Source organism: Anabas testudineus, chromosome 6 (assembly GCF_900324465.2).
Source record: "Anabas testudineus chromosome 6, fAnaTes1.2, whole genome shotgun sequence".
Classification (NCBI taxonomy): Eukaryota; Metazoa; Chordata; class Actinopteri; order Anabantiformes; family Anabantidae; genus Anabas; species Anabas testudineus.
The window spans coordinates 12,314,327-12,339,833 of record NC_046615.1 but is presented as its reverse complement, the minus strand read 5'-3'; the positions used below and the strand labels follow the sequence as shown (position 1 = coordinate 12,339,833).

Sequence of the window (25,507 nt, the reverse complement as noted above, 5' to 3'; positions counted from 1 at the left end):
ATGACACCTAAACACCTAAATGTATAGGGAGGAGGCGTGGCATTGTAACAGCTAATTGTACAAACTACGTGCACGTAAACATACATGTATTATCTCTCCTCCCCTTCAATCAAGTCCCACCCCACGCTGGCTCTTCCTGGTTGATATCAGATACCCCCCAAAATGTAACTTTACACACACACACACACACAAACACACACATAGAGAGAGCACACAGAGCACCACGTTGAGTAATAGATCTCATTATTTATTAAGTTGCCCTCATGAGCTCAACCCTGAATCATTAATTTGCTTAAGCAGTTCTCCCCAGAAAGCAAGAGAGACCAGTGGGAGAGCATTAGCCTTGTGCTAATGAAAGGACGCTCTGCCTTTCCTGACTGACCTCTAACATTTTGGAATATCTCAAGATCCATCATTTTCACCCAGCGCCAGGACAACTAACCCTGTGACACTAACCAGCTTCTAGACTGTCAGTCACTCCTGCTCACCTTAGTGGATGACCTGTAGAGCACTGCTGATGTTTGTACATTAACACTGGATGCATCTGTCCCGACGAGGCCTCTAACCTGCTGTGACTAAAATAAAGCTAACCCTGCCACCAAACATGGCCTTGCTCTCGCTCATCCTTCTGCTTACAGTCCACTTGGAAAAGGTATACTCACAGGTAAGAATTCAACACTCAGTGCATTATAGATTTGTGGCTTTAACCACTGCAGTCTCACTTAGATAAATAAGAATAGTTTGCACTTTACAAATTGAGGGCATGCACCCACACACACACAAGTAATAACACAATGCTTGGACATATGTCTGCAAAGGTAACATTGCCACTCAACACATGGCGTCACTGATGCGATTGCACACACGTTAGCAAAAATACTGCCACCCAGGAAACACTGTTCATCTGTGTCAAACATAAACAAATACATAAAGATCTAAACAAGTGCAGCCACGAGCAAACACAAGCTGTCACCCATTACAAGCCACCCACCTTTCTACAGATTATACAGATGGTTCATCTTCAAATAGCGCTGTAGAGACTCTTTATTATGTCATAGCATAAACAAAGTAACAGATGGTTGAGTGTCTAAGTATGTGACCAGGTGGTTTTCTTTTTTGCTGTTTTTATAGGCTGATGTGGCGAATGTTAGTCCGGGAACGCAATACACTGTAATGGTCACAGCAGCCTCCTCCTCCAACATTAGTCCTGGAATCAGCCGCATGATCAATACTAATGACAGCGGTGAGACACACACACACACACTGTTTGCTGTTGCTGTTTGTGCGGGTTTTTGTTTTTGTGTTGTCTAAATGGCATCAGGTTGTCGTCTGCCCTCTGCTGTTTAATTCAGTCCCTGTATAGCACATGCTGTGAGCATACACACACATTAGTACAGTAGATGGTGTGTGATGTGTGTGTGTGTGTGTGTGTGTGTGTGTCTGTCTGTGGAGGGGGGTATGCTCTCTTCCCTGCTTAATTCCTTGTAGGTAACTTAAGCCCAGGCTTTTGAACCACAGGATGAATGGGTCTGCAGTGAATGTCAGTGAAATGCCACAGCTATGTGAGGCCTTATTCATCGGTTCAGCCTAAAACACACTCATGCAGGCACACACAAGCACGGAGAATCAGCAACACTGTTCTTTAGAGGACTTTGACACTGTCTAATGTACAGTTGTAGTATACTGTACAAACATTATTAATGAAAAGATCTCTCCTCTTCTCTTATCTTCTCTTCTCCACACTCCAGTTCCTGGTCCGCCTGTTAACCTAGAAGGAGAGGCTGTAGGTTCTAACGGCATCCTGCTCTCCTGGACCATGCCTCCTAATGCCAAAAATATTGATGGATATGTCATCAGGTAGTTTTTGGTTGTTATTTATTTACATATTATTACATTAGCAACCACAGATCAGTTGCTGTCATGAGGAAACATATAAAAAAATGCTTCTGGTTTCCATGTACATTCAGGCGTCTTTGTGTAAAGCTGTTGCATTATTATTATTATAAGTCTTCAGATGCTTCACTTCAATAATAGTTGTAATACTAGTCCAGGAACACAATGTGCAGCATAGCACATTGAAAATAGGTTAACCGAACAATGCTGTAGGTATTTTACAAAACATAATCTGGCAAATATGCAGAGTAACTAGGTAACTACCTGTAAAATATAGTGTAGTTTAGATTTAAAGTAGCATTTAATTTACTGTATTCACTAAGAGGACTTTACTCTACTGTACTGTACATTTTTTTGCAGGTACAAGGAGGTATGTCCCTACCCTGACCTCTCCTTCACACAGTTGATCAGGAACCTGGAAGTACCAGAGACGCTGCTCACTGAATTTATCTCAGGTTCTACATACCTCATTCAGGTAAGAGGCATGTTTCATTCATTAAAAGCTTTATTTTTTGGTTCATACGAATTTGCTTTGGTGACCTCACGCATAACAAAACAAAAAAATTCAAACATATTATCACACTAGGGGCATTTAGCAAACAAATTAGAGTCAACAGCTTTTGTCTTGTCCCCTGAGGGGCCACCACAGCAGGAACATGTTCCACACGTTGATATGCCAGAAGCACCTGGTGGGGTGGGATATGAACCCATGGCCTTTTGTATCCCAACCCAACGAGCTTCCACTGAGCTAGCAGGCCCGCTATTTAATATGATGTAAACAAAAACAGCAACTGACAGCAAAACAACTGCCAGCTAAAACATTACATAAATTAAAAGAATGGGGGATATTATAGATACAGGTACAACAGCAGTTTCTGGGAGTATTACTTTTAATATGTACTGTATATATATTTGATATATTTAGTAGATACATGCCCAAGCAGCAATATTCTTTCTTTTTCTCATAACAAAGAAATCTCTGAAGAATTTAATGCACAACCCTTAGGACCAGACTGTTCTCTTGATCTGGCTGAATAACGGTAATTGATCCTGATTGTATTATTAATCAGGTAAACAGATCTATGGATCAGCCGTGGCTCTTTCCACTGACTCCTGTCACTGAGCTTGAACGTGATCATGCTTATTAGTTTTCAGAATTCATTAACCCACAATGACCTTCATACAAATGGACTCTGATAGACTGACATACATAGTGATCATACTAAGCTGTGTCTATGTGTGTGTGAGTGTATCATATTACTACACTTTGTCTGTGAGTGTGTTTTTTGTCCTCTAAACCACACAGAGAGCTGCATTGGAGCAGATTCTTTTTACTTCTTTGCGCTGCACTATTATGAATTAGACAACATTGTACATTGTGTTTGTTCACTCTATACGCTCCATTCATTTTGATTTAAAAAAAATCAAAGACGTGAGCAGTTGTTTAGAGGCTGTCCAACCACATGCACTGCTTAATGTGACTGTGTTGTGATATTTACATACTGTGGTTCCTGATATTATAGTGTTGTTCATGTGTTGTTCATGTTGTTCCAGTTGTGATCGTTGCCTGAGATTAGCACCTAATCTGGCTCTAATGATACCATAATGACTAGAACTAATGAGTTAATCATTACATATCGACCACCTTTCTCTCACTCTTGTCTCTCTATAGGTGGCGGCCATATCTCCTGCTGGAAGAGGACCATTCAGCAAATCCTTATACATAAAGACTGCAGAGTCTCGTGCGTACATGCATTCACACACATTTGCATGATGATCTCAAAACCCAATTTAACAATATTGTTTGTATGTGCATATGCTGTATATTCATGTCTGTATGCATTTACTACAGCTCCTGGCCTGGTGACTAACCTGACAGCATTTGCTCAAAACCACACCTTTGTCGTGGTTACCTGGTTCTTGCCGCACCGCATCAATGGCCTCATCACAAAGTTTGCTGTCAAGGCAAAATACGCTCGTACAGGGCAGGTAGTCCGCACGCTGGAGGTCAATGCAGAGGACATCATGACTGGAGCGCTGCCTCACTGCAATGTACAGTGCTGCATTATATGATCACCTCTCCTATAAATTCTAGCAAGGCATTCTTTCTACAACCTAAATGATTTTGTGTTTCTAGGATGCAGCTGATATCCTGTCCCGTGCAACTCTCAGTCCCTTGGAGATAACTGCATCCTCTCCCCCCATCACCCTCTCCGCCGTGCCTCCTGCCGCCTCCTGGAGTGTGCCCATATCTGTAGGAGTTGATCAGCTGCGACCTTACACTGCTTACCTATTCGAAGTGTCTGCCTTCACCTCGGATGGAGAGGGACAGATAGCTTCCACAATGGTCCGCATGCCAGAATCAGGTGCAGAAAAAAGAAGCAAGCTAGGCTGAAGCTTTGTGATATACAGTAAACCTATAATGTATGGGCATCACATATAAATCATGGTTTGTGTATGTTTGTGTATGGCAGCTCCAGAAGATCCACCACAAAACTTCTCTACACTGAATATGACATCAAGATCAATTACTGTGTCCTGGAATACTCCTAAGAACATCACAGGAAAATTCACTTACGTGCTCTACCTTTATGGACCCACAGGTGACTAATTGTTGACTCAGGAATGCACCTGCATGTCGTAATAAATGAACAAAGCTATATTCCTTCTTTTTTCTAGGGTATTTGTATGAGAACAACACAGGAGACATGCGGTTTTCTTTCAGTGGTTTGACTCCCTTCACGAAGTACACGGTGGCCGTCCGAGCCAAATCTGCTGGAGAAGTGGGTCCAGCAGCTGAAGATATTGTCATTACACCTGCTGAAGGTGAAAATGTGAAAAATGATGCAATGTCATCTGTTAATTTAGATTAAGCCCCGTAATCCCATGTGTCTCTGTTTGTGTGCTTGTTTGTTTGAGTAGCACCCAGTGCAGTGCAGGACCTGGTGGCAGTAGCTGAGGATTCAGTTTCAATCCGCGTTAGTTGGAAAATCCCTGCACAGCCAAATGGTCCCATCACCCATTACAGACTGCTGGTCCTGGCTGACAACACTCTGCTGCAGGACATCACCCTCACGGCAGAAGTAGTAAGCCAGATTTTACAATTGTGTATGGCCACCATTGCACTAAACTATATTTAAAAAAAAAACTTTAATATCTTTTTATATAACCTGTACACCTTAAGGGCTGATGACACTGCACCCTATAATAAAAAGTAAAATGAAAAACTATAGTCAGTTTATAGTCAGTCAGAGTATAAAATATGTTTTTCTTCCTTCAGAATACCACTCAATTGCATGAAAATGCAACACTTCCCAGTGAAGTCCTCAACAGCCATGTGCGGCGTAAGAGAAGTGCTGAGCCCAGTTTGATCACATCACCGCCGTCTTTCAAGGGCCACTGTGTCTGAGATCACATCACCACCGTCTTTCACGGCCACTGTTTCTGATCGCACACTGCCTGCCGATGTGACTGCTTCCAGCTTCCCGCACACTGAACACCTCAGTAACACTGACATTCAACTGACCACTGATTCTACGGTCACTGAGGAGCCCAGAGCCAGTTACACCACAGCTTCACATACTAATAGCACAAATATCCAAAATTCTGACGCTGCAGATTTTGGCAACTCTGCCTTTTCGTTTACTACTGTGCCACCTGTTACGCTTCCACCCTGGCTAACAACACAGTCGCAAGTTGAGGATATAACAGACTCCTCGCCATTGGCCCTGACTCCAGGTCAACTCCGCTTGTCTACACGTGATGCAATTACAGGACATTTGTCTACACGCAGTGCAACATCATCTGGCACTACAGGTTTGCGATAACTGACCATTAATACCGCTTCTTTTAACATCCTGCAGCTCTTGATACCAGCATTTTCATATGTTCCGGCACTGGCAAATCCTGAGTGTGCATATGGTTTTGTGTATCCATCTGTATCTGTGTGCATGTTGCAGGGGTAACTGTGAAAGAGGAGGTGATGGACGTTTTGTCCGAGGAGTTGTCTTACCTGGTGTCAGATCTGGATCCATTCACTGAGTACACGTTTAGGGTCAGTGCTTCTACCACTGTAGGAGAGGGACCTACCACAGATATCACAGAGAAGACCAGGGAGCAAGGTGGGTGGAAATTATGAGCTGTAAGAAACTAAGTAATTTAATTTTTAGCATTTGTTTGTCGTCATTTAAGAGCACATACTGTGTGTGTGTTTTAGTTCCTAGCTCAGTGCTTGAGGTGTTCTACCAAAATATCAGCTCCACTTCCATACTAGTGACCTGGGCTCCTCCACTCAACCCCAATGGACGGATCACACATTATTCAGTTTATGGCCTCAACCTGCACAATAACCAGGCCCAGAAGTGGGTTACTTACAATACCAGCATATTTATAACAGGTTGGTTGAAAAATACTGACACATTTTCTGCTCAGTCATTATAACAACTATAATCATTATAATAATAGGTGTATCTTAACCATTACACTCGGTTCTCTAACGTACAGATTTGGACAAGTATACTGGTTATAAGCTACGCGTAGCTGCAGCTACAGCTGTGGGGGAGAGCTCCCTGTCTGAGGAAGATGACATTTTTGTTTACACCTTAGAAGATGGTATGTGCTGCACAAACATTAGTTTGAAGAGGTTAATCTATAATATTCATGATGTACCTATTAAATTGTAACCGCCTGCAGGTTGATTATTTTTCTATTGTTTTACTCTGTGACATGTTATGTTGAGTTATCTTTCCCTCCTCCTTGCTAAATCCTTGCTGTTTTTTCTCGTCCATGTCACCCTCAGAGCCTGACTCACCCCCTATAAACCTCATTGTCGTAGACACTAGCCCCTCTACCACCACGCTGGCCTGGTCTGCCCCAGAGAAAGCCAATGGGGTGATTCAGTATTATGAGGTGCTGTGTGAGAACGAATCCCTCTCTGTTTTGCTGAACGCATCCACTAATAGAGTTGTTCTGATGAACCTGAAACCATTTTCCCACTACAATGTGTCTGTGAGGGCGTACACGCGTTACGGCCACGGCAACCAAACATCTGACACTTTATACCTGCTGTCTGGAGAGGATGGTGTGTATGATGGATGCACCAACCCACACAATTACACACTTAAGAACATCTTTAATAACAATATCAGCTGTGCAGAGTTTAGTAAATGTGCATCTTTTTGTATTCTCTCTAGTGCCAGGTAGTCCTCCATATGGTCTCTCCTATGAGTCGGTCAGTCCCAGTGAGGTGAATGTGACCTGGCAGCCTCCTCTGGTGCCTAACGGAGTCATTACCCACTACAGCATCGAGATTTGGAATTCCAGTCACCACCTGAATCTCACCTCAGAGACCACGAACATCCACATCACACATCTGAGGAAGTATGCGCACTACCGTGTTATGGTGCAGGCGCACACGCGCGTAGGGCCGGGAAACTACAGCAGCGAGCCGCTCAACATCACCACACTGGAGGATGGTGAGAGAGATGGAGTGGGGGAAATAGGAAAGAAAGGGGGAGGGTGGGGGTTGTTTTCAGTCCCAGCAGGCTGTGCGATTATATCACGACTGGCTGAGAAGTTAGAAGGGCATCTGATTAAATCTGACTTTCCTTTCCTCTTTTCCTCCTCAATTACGTCTCTCTGTTTCAGCTTATGGTAATGATGCTGCCTCGCAGGTGTTGATCCCACGTGACACTCGTGTCTCCCATCACGACTGATAAGCACAAACAACTAACCAGTGATTACAACTAACCAATTTTCTTTTCATTTTAGGGGATTATTCTCTTTCTCTATTCTAGGTGCCGAGTTTTGTATTTGTGTTTTTTTTTTATATCAATGAGTTCAGTTTCTGCTCTGATGATCCTGTTGGGGTTATATTACTGGAAAGTCTTTTTCCTACATATCAGCCCCAGGAACACCTCCTCAGTTTCTCCATGCCGCAAAGTTGTCTGATTATGAGGTAAAGTTGTCATGGCAACCACCACTTGAAGCCAATTCGGACATACTCTACTACATTGTCAGAGTTTGGTGAGTTATTTAATTTACTGAACTATCCCTTTTTGAATCACCTGTATGTTGACAAAAGTACAAGGAAAGCAGGCATAATGGAACGTGAACGGCTGTCCTCTCCCATAGGAATGAAACGACTGAGCTGTGGCAGAATGTCACCGAAACATCGGTGGTGGTTCATGTGGATTCACAGAGTCGCTACAATGCCTCTGTCTCCAGCTGGACCAGGCTGGGAGACGGAGGAGTGCTGATCTACATCAGCTTCACCACCGTTTATGCAGGTAATTGAAAAGTCAGTTTGACAGCTGTCTTCTATCGTCCTCACAAAATACCTCATTAAAATGCACCGAGTGATTGGGCTTCTTCTTTTTGTCTTTTTTGTTATATTTGCCTCCTTTGTCTTTTGTTTTCAGAGCCATTCGACCCTCCACGAAATGTGACTTTTGCAAATGTGACCGCCTCCTCTATCACCTTGCTGTGGCACCCACCCTCTGAACCCAATGGAATCATTGTACACTACACTATTTACTACTCTCAAAACAACACTGTGACCGAGCAGGTGAGACACACGGTATAGTCCATATACTGTACAGACACATGGGCAAACAGGACTTAATGAATAATATGTGAAAAGGGTTACAAAGTTCCCTCAGCTCTACAAAACATTTAAGCACCTTTTACCTTATTGCCCTGTTTCCTCCACAGAGACTTCCCGTTTCCGACTTAGCTACCCATTCCTCTCCTGATTCACCCCTCTCCTATACCCTGACTCAGCTGATTGGGGGCACTAACTATACCATATGGATGACCTCCAGTACTGTGCAGGGGGATGGAGGGGTGCAGAGCGAGCCAATAGTCGTATTCTTACCTGAGGACGGTCAGTCAGGCACACACACAAACACACACATACAAGAATTCATACACCGATATAAATTAAAGTAGTTAAACTGAATAGACACCAAAAATGTTACACATGAAGCTAAATAATTATTGTATACGTTAACTCGATAATTTGCCGGAGAGCTAGTCTGCACACTTTTTTCAAAATTCTTCAGTTCAAAAAAATTACATAAAAACTCTGCAATTGAAGAGTAATGATGTAATTTTCAGCTGTTTGGCAAAGGAGATAACTGTCAATCTTGCAAACCGGCTATGTTTTTGTCCCCCTGTGACAGTGTGGAGGTTTGTTTTTCCTTTTACCAAACATGACGAAAGCAGTGACAGATTGATAAACCAAGAGAGAAAGTGACACGGAACAGTTTACTCTTTGTTGACACAGAAAAAAACAAACGCTGCCATGCTTTGGGAAAGCTCATGCTGGGCTCATGTTACGCTGGCATTGTTACTGTGGAAACCATCATTTGCATATTAACACATCATATTTAGTTGTACTTTGATATCATCAGTGAAAAAATGAAATGTTTGTAAAACTCATCTCTTTGTTTTTATGTGATTTTGGGAAAAATGGTGCAGACAGCTGCCACAGGTTTAGTCACATACACGACAGTTTCACATTTGTATGTTGTGATTTATTTATTTTTTCTTGTTGACATTTTGCTCGTGAAGAATTCTCTGTCTCATACTGACTCCGTATCTCTGCCTGTGCTCTAGCTACTCCACTCTCAGACAAGCACCGGACATCCAGGGCATCTTGTCTCTCCCGCACAGCCAAGCCCAGCAGGGGCTCACTCCCCTGGGCTCAGACCCACACACACACACAACTGGCCCCTCACATCCACTCATTCATCTTCTGCATCTCTCAAGTTTTATCTCCCCTTTCCCCTTCCTCTCCCCTGTCACGTCTGCTCTGTGTACCATGTGTTATGATGATAAACAGGATGAGTATTTTTCTCCTCTACCCCTTATTGGGTTTTTACTGTGTGAGTTTTCCTCCTACGTGTCTGACGTTGTCTTTGACTGTGCTGTTAATTTTATAGGATCTGGTTTCTGTCTCTCTGCTTTACTGTTTTGCCTTTGCTGTGTTCTGTGTTGCTAGAGGAATGCCACGCTGTATTGTTTTATGTGATGTACTGTTGCTGGTTTTGTCATTTGCAACAATGCTGCCAATGATTATGCCACTGCTTGAGACAGATAACGATGATGACTACTGCTGCTCTATTCATTGTCCCTCTAGTGTCAGAGTGTTTATAGTTGATTGATGCCTTAATTTATTGCCTCATAGTATGGTAAGCTCTTGTGGGAGGGCAGTTTTCAGTTTTGTCAATGCTAATAATAGTAACACAGTTCTACTTGTCTCCCTCCTCAGTGCCAAGTGACTCGGTACGAAACCTGACGGCTCAGATTTTCAGCTCCACAGCCATCATCATCAGCTGGGACCCTCCCCTGGAACCAAACGGTCGTCCATACTACCTGCTCACCTTACAGGAGGCGGGTACCCCTGAAAACACATCCAACCAAGGGGGTCCAGCTGTCAACAAGACAATCAAGCATAGCACAACTGACACTGTCTTTCTATTCACCAAACTCAAGAAGTATTTCCCATATGTGTTGACTGTCACCCCGGCGACTGGCGCCGGCCCTGCCTACAACCATACCAGCATATTGTACCTGAGAACAGATGATGACAGTGAGTTTGTCCACACAAACAGGCACTTACTGAGTATAGTGTATGTATTGTTGTAAATGTTGGTGTGTTTCTTCGTAGTTCCTAGTTCTTCTCCACTCCTGGTGTCCACCCGAAACCTATCTTCATCCTCCATCGCTGTGGTGTGGCAGCACCCTCTGGAGGCCAATGGGGAGATAACAGAGTATACCCTAACGTTATTCGGCCCAGGGGGTTCCACAGAAACAACACAAACCCCCAACACCTCATTTATCTTGACTAAGCTCCTTCCATACACAGCTTACAACCTCACTGTAACAGCTGCAACGCGTAAAGGCTCAGGGCCTTATCTGCTGCTGCAGCTGCACACTGATGAGGGAGGTTAGTTTGAGAGCAGGCTTAATATTTCCTCAAGATCCTACTGAGAGGGTAGAAATGTTATACTATGTCTATATACTCCATTGTGTGTTTGATCTCCTCTATCTGCCTAACTTTGTGTTTCAGGCCCCATGTCCCCTCCCCGTAATTTGACTATATACAACCACACAGCAGTGTCTGTGTGGCTGAGCTGGGAGCCTCCTCTGGAGCCCAGTGGAGTGGTGATACAGTACGGCTTCAGGATCCGAGACCTCATCACAGACACCGTTACACATCAGGTACCATTAATTTCACACACTGAAAGCTACTCCTCAATAACAACAACACACTCACTTAAACACACTCCAGACTCCCACTCAATAACACTACACACACTATCCAGGTAACAGTGGCTCTAATTTCACACTCCAGACACAACTCAGCAGTAACATTAGACTGAACACACATTTTCACATATGTTTGCTAATACAATGAAATATTATTCACTCCAGTAATCATGAGTGACTGATTTAATCCCTTATGTGTGTATATTTGTGTGCACAAATATAGAATTCCTCTGGTCCTTCAACATCAGAGTATCTATCTGGCTTCAGGCCTTATAGCTCCTATGAGATCAGTGTTTACAGTTACACGAGAGTGGGCCATGGGAATCAGTTCAGCAGCCCAGTGACCTTCAAAACGAATGAATCAGGTAAAGTCTACAGTTCAGTTGAGTTCAGAATACTTCATTGGCATAGCACATAACTATCGATAAATGCGGAAGATGTGAAAGGAAAAACGTAAAGACACAAGTCTATGCAAAAAGATTCCTCTCTGTGTTTTACTCAGGCAGTCTAAAACATAACCTTGGTGGCATTAACTTAACTGAGAGACAATAAAGAGGTCTACTCTAGAGAGGTTTTTATGTAGGCAGTGAATATGCAGCTGTATCTTTTTCATCTATATGCCATTCAGAAGAAAGGCTGCGCAGCACAGAATAGTACAAGCTGAGTTTGAAGTCCCTCGAGAACAGGTCATTACAGCAAAGTTGCAACCAAATTAATAAATGGTGGTAAAGATTTTCAGTAAAATGCAATAAGTTTAGTATAAAGGTAATTACATTTTTCTCAATAGGCAACTATTGGCAACTAAAACTGCAGCATACTGTAGTAGTATCATATCAAAGTAAAATGTTCTGTCTCTCTGTCTGCAGTGTCTGATGCTGTAGGGAACCTGTCTTGCTCAGGAGTGAGTTGGGATTCAGTTCAGCTGTTTTGGGAACTTCCCGAAAACCCTAATGGTCAGATCCTTTTTTATGAGATTACAGTAGGGGACCTGCCTTCCAGCATATTCCAGGCTTACTCGCCAGAGTACACAGTAACTGGGCTGTCACCACACCAGGAGTATGCAATCACTGTGGCCGCGGTCAACTCTGCAGGCGTCGGGGACAGCGTAACCTGTACTGCTTCTACTCTTTCAGAATCAGGTAGTTAGTCTTATTGTACTGCACTATGATGATACAGCAACGCCGGTCGATCGGTGAAAATGTGATTAATTTGTCTCTCTCCTCTTTCTACAGTCCCATCTGCACCTCAATCCCTCAACATCTTTCAGGCCACACCTAACAATCTGACTCTTCAGTGGGCTCCACCACTCTCCATCCCAGGCCAGCTGATCTTGTATCATATCGTTACAGAGCTTCTTTCCGTTGATTGTAACACAAACATCTCTGAGGCTGCGCAGACACCCTCAGAGGATGAGCACTGTGTGGATATCACAGAGTCACAGTCACTGAGTCCTTTGCATAGCAGCAAAGAGAACGAAAGCATCACATTTGACTCCCTGGCTAAATACAGATACTACCGCTTCAAAGTCGCTGCTGCGACCAACGCTGGAGTTGGAGAATTTACACAGTGGAAGTATGCACGCACCTTGGCTGGAAGTAAGGACTCTACAGTACTTATGTGGCCTTTCTATGTGGTTAGGGGAGGGTTGGCAATATTACTCAGAAGTAATATTTGATAAGTTAGTCATTTGTGGCACCAATCCACCAGTAAGATTCATACGGACTGAATCATTTCAATGACATTTAGATGCGTTTCATTTATGGCATCTGCTCCACAAGATCAAACAAGATCAGTTTTAGTATTTTCTTAAATTATTTAATTTAAACTCAGATTTAATACAATAATATGTAATACCTATTTATTAATACACAATAAGATACACACAATAGGTTTCTGTTATTTTCTCACTCAGATCCCGACGACCCTCCTCGTGACCTAAATGTGACCTCCACCTCCAACAGCGCTCGCATTGCGTGGAACGCTCCACGTGTTCTCTCTGGACCGACTTCATATCTTGTGCAGGTGACCTCATTGGATTGAATTTACACAGACACGCACCCAAGCATGACCATTTCACCAACAAAGTGTAAGACACGGATGTTCTCAGAGCCGCGATCAACCAGATCAACCTGGTTTTATGTTGTTCATAGATTTTAAGAGCAGGAGCTCAACGGCAGGTTAACATACTGTAGCTGTAGTAAAATAATATTAACACGTTTCCATGACCTGTGCTGTTATTTCAGGTGAACGGATCTGGTTTGAATTTCTCAATCGTCCGGGCTCCAGGAGAGTTGACAACTGTCATTGTGACTAATTTGACTGCATTCACCCGTTACTTTGTGACTATTACTGCCTTCACCGGTTCATTGGAGAATGCTGCAATTGAAGGAAAAGCCATTGGACCTACTGAATTTCATACTCTTGAGGAGGGTGCGTGGAATCTATAACAGCTCCTACTCACCTATAAATATCTCTAAATACCTATTGTAATTATTCTGTTGTATCGTGCATCATCTTCAGAGCCAAAAGACCCCCCCAAGAATGTGATGTTATCACTAATCCCAGAGGAAGTGAACCTTGTGAAGGTGACCTTCTCCGCACCAGAAGAGCCCAATGGAAACATAACTGCCTACTTTGCATACATCTATGAAAATGACCAGTTGATCAAGAACATCAGCCTTAACATCATTCACAGAGAGAATAATACACTGACTGCTTTCATAGAGGGTCTAAAGGGAGGACAAAGCTACAGTATACAGGTGACGCTACACTACATCCTCACTGGTCATACACTTATCGTTTTAACAGCAGAACAACCCCCAGATCACTACAAAATCCTGACTTGTTCAAATTAAAAATTATTTTCCTTAAGTATTTCTTTCTTCCGTATCATCTGTAGATTACAGCAAAGAATGGTGCTGGTAAGAGTCCGCTCAGCATACATGCCAACATAACTACAGGGATCAAAGGTACAAGTCCCTCTTTTTCTTTTTATTCTGTTTAGTCCTACAACGTTCCTCTTTACGATGTTGCACCAGTGCAGCACAGTTGTGAGGTAGATACTTACCACTGCACAGTGTTGCACACATGGACAAAATTGCTGGGTATAGAAGAAAAACTCACAACGGTCACTGAAATAATATGAAACTGACAAGTAATAAATAAACATTTACTAAAAATAAATCATGGAAATCAGACATTGCTTTGGAGTTGTTGGTTGACAAGTTTTCATTTCGAAAAACAAACTAATGAAACTGATCTGAACAAAAATTCTCTTTGTGAGCAAACTGCTCCTGCTGTCCAAGATTTGAAGTGTGCCATCTCCAGACTGCATGTTTCTGCTCTTTCCACAGATGTTTAATATAATTTAGATCAGGACTCATAGAAGCCCATTTTAGAATAGCCCTAATGTGTTGTCCTCAGCCATTTTGGGGCATTTTAAGCAATTTTTTGAGTTATTATCCCATTGGCGGACCATGACCTGTGACTGAGACCAAGCTTTTCTGACACCTGGCAGCATGTTTTGCTCCAGAATGCCTTGATAGTCTGTAGATTGTATTGTACCCTGCACAGATTTAAGACCCCCTGTGCAAGATGTAGTAAAGCAGCCCCAGAACATATCCAAGCCTCCTCCATACAGCACTGTAGGTACAGTGTTCCTTTTTTGTATGCTTAATTTTTACATCTGTAAACAAGTGATATGCCAAAAAGTTCCAAGGACATTCTCATAGAAGCTTTGTGGTTTGTCAATATGCATTTCAACAGTGGAGTCCTCCTCGCAGGAACATCATTTATTTATTTTTACTTTTGTCAGTTTTGTCAGTTATTTTAATGACATTGTGGGTTATTTCTTTCTTTCTTTAAGAGAAGGGTACCAACAATTTTGTCCACAAGTGTATTACATAGTGCAATAGAACATATTTGTTCTGACAAGGTAAATGTTAACTCAACAGTATTGTCGTGTCATGTCTGGATTGACGAGCACAGAGGTGCAGTTTAATTGACTATTCAGAGCAGTGGCATATTGTGTTTTTCAGGTTTTACATGTAAATACTGCCAAATAAAACCACCTCTTCACACATACTGTTTTCACACAAAAACCTCTGTGTGTATCATTGTTTGTGTTACTGTGGGTGTGTTCTGCTCTGCGTTCACACGTGCGTGTGTTCCAGCCCCGGGCAAGCCAACCAAAAGACCCCAGGCGCTGCTGGGCCATGGAGGGGTTGCCATGGTAACCCACAGGAGTATTGCCATCCGCATGCCTGTCTGTTTCTATAGTGACGATAATGGACCAATCGAAAAAATTCAGGTCATCGTGGCCGAATCAGGAGGTATGACTCTTCAGAAACATTGACAGACATCACTTTTAGTTGAATACACTTGGGCATTTGGTCGTGTTTGTGCCTTAAGCCTTTAGTAGAATGTTGTCCTAAGCTCACCAAAGGCAAAATGGAAGCAAAAGCCAAAAGGCTTAATGTCATGAGAAATTTGACTCCTTTCCTCTTTAACTTCCATCCCGTTACAGTGAAGGATATTCAGAATGTAACCAACTGGAAGAATGCGTACTTCGAACATCCTGCCCCTTACCTAACTGACAAGGGGTTCCCCAACCCGCCATGTTCGTCAGGGGACGTGGCAGTACGCAGGAACATATACGTCAGAAGTGGCCACAATGCTTCTGAAGACAGCCGGCTCTCAAAAACAGGAACATATGTGATCGGAGAAGACGATAACTGCATGGCAGAGAACAACACAGAATTTTTCTGTAATGGCCCTCTGAAGCCTAATACTGTCTATGTGTGAGTCCACAACACACATTATTAATTAAATAACAAATAAAATACTTTTTATAATAGGGTATAATAATATAATGCTGAATCTGGACTTTCACATTTTCACATTGACCAGGTTTAAATTCAGAGCCACTAACAAAAATGGCCAATACACGGACTCTGAGTACTCAGATCACATCAAAACTGCAGGTATTTATATTCCACTGTATATTACAACATGACAAAAATTGAAAACATAATCTGTAAACACGATTGTTGTTTTTTGGTTTTGATTTTGTTTCTGTCTGCTGCTCCTCTCTCTGCAGTGGATGGGCTGTTGACCCGAGAGGAGCAGATCATTATGGGAGTTCTGCTCTCCTTCTTTTTAGCTGTGTTACTCATCATCATCATTTGTAGTTCAGCCAAGTAAGATGGAAACATGCATTTATTCATTTGCTAACATTCACGTATTAACCAAAACACTGCATTAATTGAAATTTAATATGCCATGTTCAAAGCTCTGTAGGTAATTATACATTGGATAGTTTTATTTTCATTGTTATGTATTTACATTGTAAAAAACTAACATTTTTTTGGGTTGACAATACCATCATTAAATGTCAGGATCCATCAGCGCAAGAAGGAGGGTGGGACCTATTCACCCAGAGAGGCAGAAATCATAGAGACCAAGTGTAAACTGGATCAACTGATTGCTGTGGCAGATCTGGAGCTGAAACAAGAGAAACTCAGCCGGTAAGTTTGTAGGTTTAGTTATAATCTGAAAACATGACTTTGACACACATTTTTGGCAGCTGCGGTTGGCTTCACACTACATGACTCACGGATTGATTTAGCTGCTCCAGACAAAGATTTGAAATCCAACTCAAAAAGACAAAAATCTCTTTGCTGCAGCCAACTTGATGCACGCTCCTGCCAGCACAAACTCCTCTAGTGTAGTAGTGCCTGTGTAGAAAATAGAAGCAGCAGCACTATGACACAACACAGCATCATTTGTGGCTTTATTGTTTACTTTCCGCTCTCTGCAGAACAGACAAGTCATCCTGTCTGCATCTCTCTAACCATGCTCACGTGCAAATTCTAGCATCTCGCCCTACTGCTTTTATTCATTTCTGGCAATAAAACTAGTGCACAGACACTCAGTGCTGCAGGCTCTTTCTTCTCAAGATACAGTTCTGCATCAGGTGAGAAACAAAGTCACGCTTATTGTTAGTTTTGGTTTGACAGCTAAGGAGACATGAGAAACTACAGGGAGCAAAACTAGTGCAGCAGTTTTAGTTTTTTATGACCTACACCTTAGTTTGTACCAGCCTACAATAGAGTGGTCCATGTCAATGTCTTTATAGACATGAATAAAGGAACCTTCTTTACCTCTCCCTTTTGACAGTTGCATTTTGCACTCACTGTAAAGCTACTCCGGCTGTCTCCAGAGTTCAAGCTGGCTTCATTAAGGCAGTTTTGCTGTCACCAGAATTTTTTTCAAGCCTTGGGCAGTGAGGTGTGATCCATATAAATATCAGCCTTCTTTAAACACTTTACGTTTAAAAATAACACACAAGTAACTTCTTTTGCACGCAGACACGCGCATTGACTTGCCTTGGCTTTATTTTTCTCTCACTGAGCACTCTTCTCCCATCAGGTACTCTTCCTTCTTCTTTAGACGGAAAGAGATTTATGTCATCCAGTAAGTTGGGCTTTTAACGTGTGTGTGTGCCATATTGTGCTGTGTATAATTTGTTTGCATGTTGTACTCCACTTCACTCTTGCGTGTGTGATTATCATGTTACCCATCAGACAGTTAAATGACATCATCATATTTGCCTGCAGACTGCTCCTATTCCTCCTTCACTTGCACAGATTGCAGAACTGAGCTCTGACACTCCTCTGCTTGAGACCATTTTAATTTGTTTACCCACTCACTATCTCAAAATTGCTTGGAAGGCTTAGTGGTTTTAGAGGGCACACGCGGTAAGCTTTATCGATGGCTGAGGATCTGCGTAGCTACAAGTCTTCAGTAATGCAAAGAAACATCAGCCACAGGGGAATGCACACTCGCGACTCAGAAATGTTTCATTAACCTTTGCTGATGTTCACAGTTAATGTGCATTAAACATACAATATAACCCACTCTCTGCAGAGAGGATCATTTCAGCTGTCATGGGCAGAGATGCCAGTGTGGGCTGTAATTATTGAGTTAATTTGTTTATTTTGGTTCATTTTTTGTTCCCTATTTTTATCCAGGCTCCTCAGCTACAGGAAATCACTCAAGTAAGTGATCCTGCATAAATGATGTGACTATGCTCACAGCAGCTGCAACACAGATCTGCATGTTCTGCGCTGCTGAATACTACACATTGTAACCTAGAAAAAATATTACAGAAATAGCAAAATGTTGTAGCGTTTTTGGGCATATCTGTGTGTTTCTTACATTTCTCTGTTCTCTCTGTCAGACCCGTCAACAAGAAATCTTTTCTGCAGCACGTAGAGGATCTGTGTGCCAATGACAATGCCAAGTTCCAGGAAGAGTTTGCTGTAAGTGTTTGGCTTCAAAAATGTAATTATGAAAAGAAAAACAAAACATGGAATCATTTGGAATTGCTAAAAACAAAACAACAACAACATTTATCAGTGCTTATGATTTAACCTGGAGCACGAACACAGACAAAATACTACAACATGCAACGTTTGGGAACGAAGCTTGCTGGAATGTGAGACTCTAAATCAGCCCTCTCTCTGTCTGCCCTGATAAATTCTGATAGAAATTCTGCTTCGGGTGTTAGTTATTGTGGAATTAGACTAAATAACATATCCATAATGCAAAAAAACTTGACCTTTGTGGATTTGTTAGAAGGGCGATCCTTGCTCAAAAACTATTAAGCAGTTGACTGCACCTCTCCACATTCAGAAGTTTTCAAACATATCGTGAAATAAAAGTTAAGATTCAAGATTCAAGAGTTTTATTTGTCACATACATGGTTTGTATAGCTACAACAGTAGTGAAATGCAATTGCGGCAATAATCCAGACTGTACAGAATTAAAAAGACTCTAATAAAAATAGGAATAAAGAATAGTATATACAAGACTATGAAATAAGTTATGATAATATATGATATTAGATAAAGTGACAGTTATTGATAAGGTAGTGTGTTTAATGCCCTTATAGCTTGGTGGAAAAAGCTCCTATTCAGTCTTTCAGTACGTGCCCTGAGTGACCGGAGTCTCTTGCCAGATGGCAGCCTCTGAAGCAGATTGTGGTTAAGGTGGTAAATGTCTTTCATAAATCGCCGTCCCCTGGACCTGCGCCTCCTTATGTAAATATCTTGCAGGTCAGGTAGTTTAGTCCTGGTGATGCGCTCAGCACATCTGATCACTCTCCTCAAGTCCTTTTTGTCCTGATAGATGCTGTTCTGAAACCAGACGGTAATACTCCCAGAGACAACAGACTGGATGATAGACATGTAGAAAAGTTTGCACAGACCCCAGGAGATCCTTAACTTACTCAGCTGTCTGAGGTAGTACAAGCGTTTCCTAGAGATATGAGGCTCCCAGGTACTTGTAGCTGGTCACTTTCTCCACCAGAGTTCCGTTGATCTTGAGCGGCGTGTACTGAGAGACTTGCTGTCCTTTCCTGAAGTCTACTACCATCTCCTCGGTCTTTGAGACATTTAAGTCCAAGTTGTTGACTGAAGTTACATACTGTAGCTCTAAGGCCAGACTTTAACTTTACACAGTTTAAATAATACAGGCCATGACCTTTGACTTCATGTATGTATGTTAATGTCAACAACATTACATCTTCACTATCCAGGAGCTCCCAAAGCTGCTGCAGGACCTGGCAACCACAGATGCTGACCTGCCCTGGAACAAATCCAAGAACCGCTTCCCCAACATCAAACCCTGTAGGTAGTCACTCAAAAAATGGCTTCTGGACCAATAATACCAACATTTTTGTTACTGTGTTTTAGATGTAACATTAAATGCATATGGACTTCACCACCAACAGACAATAACAATCGAGTAAAACTACTATCAGAACCGGGCACTGCAGGGTCCGACTATATCAACGCCAGCTTCGTCTCAGTGAGTACCTGTTCAGACATATTCGCTCTACATGTTTCTGTATCCCCTCCTCCTTTCTAATTCTGTCAGAGATAAAAGCCTTGATCTGTTTTTCTGTCATTAGGGTTACCTGTGTCCTAATGAGTTCATAGCCACCCAGGGTCCTTTGCCTGGCACAGTGGCCGACTTTTGGAGGATGATCTGGGAGACAGGAACCCATACCATCGCCATGCTTACTCAGTGTTACGAAAAAGGCAGGGTACGTTGTGAGAGATTTGACTCTGTTATGAAACACCACTTGTATTAGCATTCATGGGACAAGCTGTGCTCCATTTGGGCTCCACTGCAACCCTGTGACCAAAAGAGATCTGTGTGCTACGAAGATCTGATATATATGTATGTATGTGGGGATGCGTGTGTGTGTGTGTGTGTGTGTGTGTGTGTGTGTGTGTGTGTGTGTGTGTGTGTGACATTTCAGATTCGGTGTCACAAGTATTGGCCCGAGGATAACAAGCCGATGACTGTGTTTAGTGACATTCTCATCTCTAAAGTGTCAGAGGAAGTCCTTCCTGACTGGACTGTTAGGACGCTGAAAGTAGAGAAGGTACACATGTCATGTATACTGCACGAATACTGCAAACTGAAACACCAGGAAAGCAGGAAGGGCCAACTTTACTCTTTACTAATTTGATACGGTTCATTTTAGCTGAATGACACATACAGTATGGTCCTGCAATTCAACAGGCCAACAGGTGACTTGTACATTATGATATGTCTTTCCCACTTACCCATTCTAAGATTATTGTGTTGAGTCACGTGCACTTTACTGTACTAATAGTCAATATAATTATAATACAAATATAATCACAACATAGAACTGTCATCTTCAAGTTTTTCTAATACTGTAAAATTTACCTTCCCATGTTATTGCTCTGTGTAGCATGGCCACTACATTCTAGTTCGCCACTTCAACTATACTTCGTGGCCTGAGCACGGGGTCCCAGAGTCTTGCAGCACTCTCATTAAGTTTGTCAAGGCAGTCCGAGCGCACAGGCACGACAACACCCCTATAGTGGTTCACTGCAGGTACTGTGGGAGCTCCTTCCAAATTGTTATTACTATTAATGATACAGTGCCTCTGGTTAAACGTTTTTTATTCAAGTGTGGGAAAAGAGAGTATAATAATTTGGTGTCCTCTCACTGCTCCTCAGTGCCGGTGTGGGAAGAACAGGTGTGTTTATTGCTCTAGACCACCTCATTCAGCATGTCAGAGATCACGACTTTGTGGATATTTATGGCCTGGTGGCAGAACTGCGCAGTGAGAGGATGTGTATGGTACAGAATCTGGTGAGTTCACATCAATTAAGGCAGCATATTTTATCTCTGTGTTTAAATTTCACAACCTAGAAAGAATTAACAGAATAAAAGGAACACGATTGTCTTGAGTGTTTCCAAATACTTAAAAATCATTAAAGACTAAAAGGGCAGCATAATTGTCCTACTTTCTATTTCATGTCCTGCTGTGATCCCATCCCCATGAGGAAATATCAGGAAAATTCTTATTTTGATTAAGGGGAAGATCTGGCAGTGGATTAAAGGCACATCCTGAGCAGGATTCCCCTTCTTGAAACAGCATGAAAGTATCCTAAAATTAACCCACTCACTCATTATTTATGGACTACTAGAGTGTACGCCAGTGTCTGCAAGAACCTGTACCTGTGCTTCTTCTTTATCTTTCATTATTTCTAGACATTATGTGCATTTCTCTGTGTTTACTTTTTGGCAGGGGGGTTTGAGCTTCTAGTGGCGGGCGAAGCAGAAGCAGCTAGCGAGAGCATAATTGTTTGAGACAGCAGTGCTCACTTGTGCCAGATAGAATTTTTTAGTGTACTTACATAGAAGGCATTTGCATATTGCAACATATACACTCACGGCAGAGATGTGTTTTTTTACATCACAGTTTAAGTCTGCAAGTGTTTTTGTTGTTTAGCAAATCTGTAACAATATATGCAAATAAGCTCTTGTACATCTGTGCCTGAGAAACAAATGTTTATACAATCCACAAGCCAAAATTCACCTATGGTTGTTTTTGCCTTTATTATAGAGCATCTGTCACCAGGAGACTCTAAGAGATAATATCATGATACTACATAATATGCATTATGACATTTGCTCAGCGTGGCATTAATAAAAAATACTATATAAAATATGTAGTTCTAAAATCTGTTATTTTATGCCAGGCCCAGTACATCTTCCTGCACCAAAGTATGCTGGAACTTCTCAACAACAAAGGCAACAGCCAATCCATCTGGTTTGTCAGCTATTCTGCTCTGGAGAAGATGGACTCACTGGAAGCTATGGAAGGTAAACAACACACGCACTCGAACAAACACACCCGGACAGCACAGTGCTCACTTCACATGTGTGTGCTGGTTTTCAGGTGATGTTGAACTGGAATGGGAAGAGACCACGATGTAAAGGTTAAAGAAGCACTGGACTGGTTTTCGGGATGTGATCTGTGCACGGACCCTGAATGGCACCACCTCCACCACCGCCGTACAGCCTGTCAGTCGACGAAGATATTGTTGCTCCACTTTAACACACTTCTCAGCTGAGTTCTCCCTTGAACTTCATGTCTATCTGATTTCATAAAGTGAGACAAACAAAAAAAGGGAGACGGGGACATAGAATTTCAGAAAGATCAAGGATGAAAAAGAAACAGGGAGCTAAGAGTGGCAGCTTTATCACATCTGTGAGCCTGCAGGTACTTTGCACAAATTGATTTGACTTTGTATTGTAATTACTGTACTATGTTGATATCATCAATGTTTTTTGTAAGATAATTTATTCAGCCAAAATGGTTTTTTCACATCTTTGTAATTCTGCCTACGTCAAGGTGTTATTTATCCTTTCTCAAGTGTGATTTGCAAAAATAAATCAACTTGAATTTTTGCTGGCCTTGATATTTAATCCTGAAACACTGTCTTGCATCAGATGTAACCATTTTGACATTGCAATATGAAAATTACCATCTTGTTGGTCTTTTTTGGATAGCAGAGTGCTGTGGAAAATTAGCTACACTGAATCATAAAGCAAACACACACAATGCAGACTCACAACAATACACAACTTGATATTCCACAAGTACAATTCAGATTCAGTATTGCTTTGGGGCTGACTTCTTCCTCTAATGAATGAGTTCTAACCTGGTGTGCAGGGAGGACAGGGGAACACCGGTGTAGATTGATTTCCCATAAGCACCTTCATTTCACTGCCCTCCTTGCACACCTGGTGCAGATTCATCCATTATAGAGGTTGGCAGAGCTACAGATGCAGACATTGTGGAGACAATGTTGATGTCAAAAGCAGTCAAGCATCATTGTAGACGAGACGGAGAGTAAAAACTACTTTATTCTTCCATTCTCTTCAAACAGAAAAATTAGAAATACTCCATTAGTAAACATGTTGATCTTTAAGAAATCTTTTTTTTTTTTTTTTTAGAAATATTGTGAGGGTGCAAACATTAATGAGAGTGCTCCACAGTGAGGATGCAGATAGGTGCGTCTCCGTGTCAACTGCGGAGAAGGCATAGGCTAAGGGTTCGGGCAGAAAGGAGGGAGGAAGTAGATAACGGGGAGAAAATGACATCAATCACCCCAACATGCCCTGACAATAACGATACAGCCTTAAATGAAACCCCTCTCTTGTACTGTAAATGAAAATAAATAAATATCATGCTGTATAGTACATGTCAATCAGTTTACGGTAAACAAAGAGGAGATGCTGACTTGAGAAAACAAGCCTGAATCTAAGCTGTATTTGTTGCTTTGGCAGCTACTATATGTGCACATTTGTGTACATAATTGTGTGTGTGTGTGTGTGTGTGTGTGTGGTGGTGGTGTGAGCATAAACATGATGATAATTGCTCACATACTGAATATATATATTTATATATATTCGCCAATACAGCATAGCCCTTTACACACCTTAACAGGTGACACAGCTATCTCTTAATAATCCTGTAATAATATGACATGGTAATTTAATGACAAATGTAGATCTGTAATAATCTCTGTGTGTTACCATGGTAACTGGAGTGTATTCTATAAAAGCTGCCTATTTCCTGTCTCTCGTAGCAGTAGGATTTAGGACACCCCCTGATATTAAATGTGAATAATAATAACTATAATAACTATAATATGCTTTTTTTTTCTTCTTTTAAACTAGATCTTCTCTGTACAAATACATACTTAGATACACACACTGGGCAAACCAATCACTTTTTCAGAATAAATCTATATTATCTATTTACAATATATCCAATATACTCTGTGGTGCAAAAGTACAAGACGTGGTCAGTGTGTCTCAGTTAGATGATTTGTGATCTGCTGTAAAAACTGACTCAAGCTTGAAATCGTCAACAGTGAACAGATGACACAGCAACGAAATCAATTAATATTCCACGGACAGCTTCAGTTTTCCTCATGACTTAACATTCATTAAAGGAATGCCTCTTTGCTTATGTAACATTTTCAGTGTGCAAGGCAAAAAAAATATAATATGTGAGATGGGAGTGATGTTTTTGTGAGTCTACCCTGTGTGGAGAGATCTTTATTCATTTTTAAACTAAAGCTAGCAATTTTAAGAGCAGAGATATTGCCTAAATCCAAAAGGTAACATCAATATTCACACTAGGTAACCCATTAGGAGTAAATGTACAGGAGGAAAAAGGCTTCATCTGCCCACTTTAGTCTTGTTTGGGATGAATTACCAGCCCTACTCCCTGCTGCCCATAAGTAAGCAGATTGAACACACAGTATACACAAGCACTCATATCTCAGTGCGACTCAGAGGTGCAGATTTTACATGTTACAGTGCAGCAAATCCTTTCCTGAGCTCTGTGAGAGCAAAACGCTACTGAATCAGGGCAGTCACACGTTATTGTGAAGATAATTGCTCACATACCGTAAGTTTAGAAAAACACAACAATAAAGCACAAAAAATATGATTGTCACCAGGATATGGTTTCAGTTGACTTTAGTTAATAGCAACGTTCTTGCTTTCTACACTATACAATACATGCTAGGGTAGAGATGCAAGAACCTTTTACCTTCTTCTTTCTCCATTGCACATTCTAATTATTTGTTCCCTAGAAAATAAAAGGAACAAATAAGTTTATGCTCTTGTTGCTCATATTTTTAAGATGATAAAAAAACAATATTATAGTGTGCAGAAGCCTGATTAGCTGAAATTATTGTTCACTAACTGTTCCAATATTGAAAACCTGGGCCAAGATGTGTGTACTGAATATGAAAATACTGAAAGACAACAAAACTATACAACATTTTGTCTTCACATTTCAAGTGATCCTTTGTCCTTTTATGGCTGCCACAGTCTGCTTTTTCTTTCTTGGCCTCTCGGTTTCATGGTCGTAGCTCACAGACATGTTTGTTGGACAGGTGACATTTAAAAATGCAAAGTCACAAAATCT

The 25,507-nt window shown here is 41.6% G+C and overlaps 1 protein-coding gene across 1 annotated transcript in view; it reads left to right on the top strand.

The window, feature by feature from the left end:
- Positions 1-22,986, top strand: part of ptprq (protein tyrosine phosphatase receptor type Q) — a 30,029-nt gene extending 7,043 nt beyond the window's left edge. Inside the window, 40 exon segments of the mRNA XM_026365335.1 lie at positions 1,132-1,243; positions 1,749-1,857; positions 2,254-2,368; positions 3,566-3,635; positions 3,746-3,945; positions 4,031-4,259; positions 4,368-4,496; positions 4,573-4,719; positions 4,816-4,979; positions 5,174-5,237; positions 5,853-6,014; positions 6,110-6,289; positions 6,397-6,504; positions 6,692-6,973; positions 7,086-7,367; positions 10,166-10,486; positions 10,565-10,843; positions 10,967-11,118; positions 11,390-11,531; positions 12,033-12,305; positions 12,399-12,761; positions 13,079-13,188; positions 13,410-13,596; positions 13,687-13,925; positions 14,066-14,135; positions 15,339-15,497; positions 15,692-15,965; positions 16,075-16,148; positions 16,265-16,364; positions 16,563-16,691; positions 18,198-18,224; positions 18,407-18,488; positions 19,766-19,856; positions 19,961-20,037; positions 20,141-20,275; positions 20,495-20,620; positions 20,957-21,102; positions 21,228-21,363; positions 22,257-22,380; positions 22,457-22,986. Coding sequence (XP_026221120.1) covers positions 1,132-1,243; positions 1,749-1,857; positions 2,254-2,368; positions 3,566-3,635; positions 3,746-3,945; positions 4,031-4,259; positions 4,368-4,496; positions 4,573-4,719; positions 4,816-4,979; positions 5,174-5,237; positions 5,853-6,014; positions 6,110-6,289; positions 6,397-6,504; positions 6,692-6,973; positions 7,086-7,367; positions 10,166-10,486; positions 10,565-10,843; positions 10,967-11,118; positions 11,390-11,531; positions 12,033-12,305; positions 12,399-12,761; positions 13,079-13,188; positions 13,410-13,596; positions 13,687-13,925; positions 14,066-14,135; positions 15,339-15,497; positions 15,692-15,965; positions 16,075-16,148; positions 16,265-16,364; positions 16,563-16,691; positions 18,198-18,224; positions 18,407-18,488; positions 19,766-19,856; positions 19,961-20,037; positions 20,141-20,275; positions 20,495-20,620; positions 20,957-21,102; positions 21,228-21,363; positions 22,257-22,380; positions 22,457-22,494 — 6,207 coding nt within the window. The 3' untranslated portion in view covers positions 22,495-22,986.
- Positions 22,987-25,507: the final 2,521 nt, after the last annotated feature.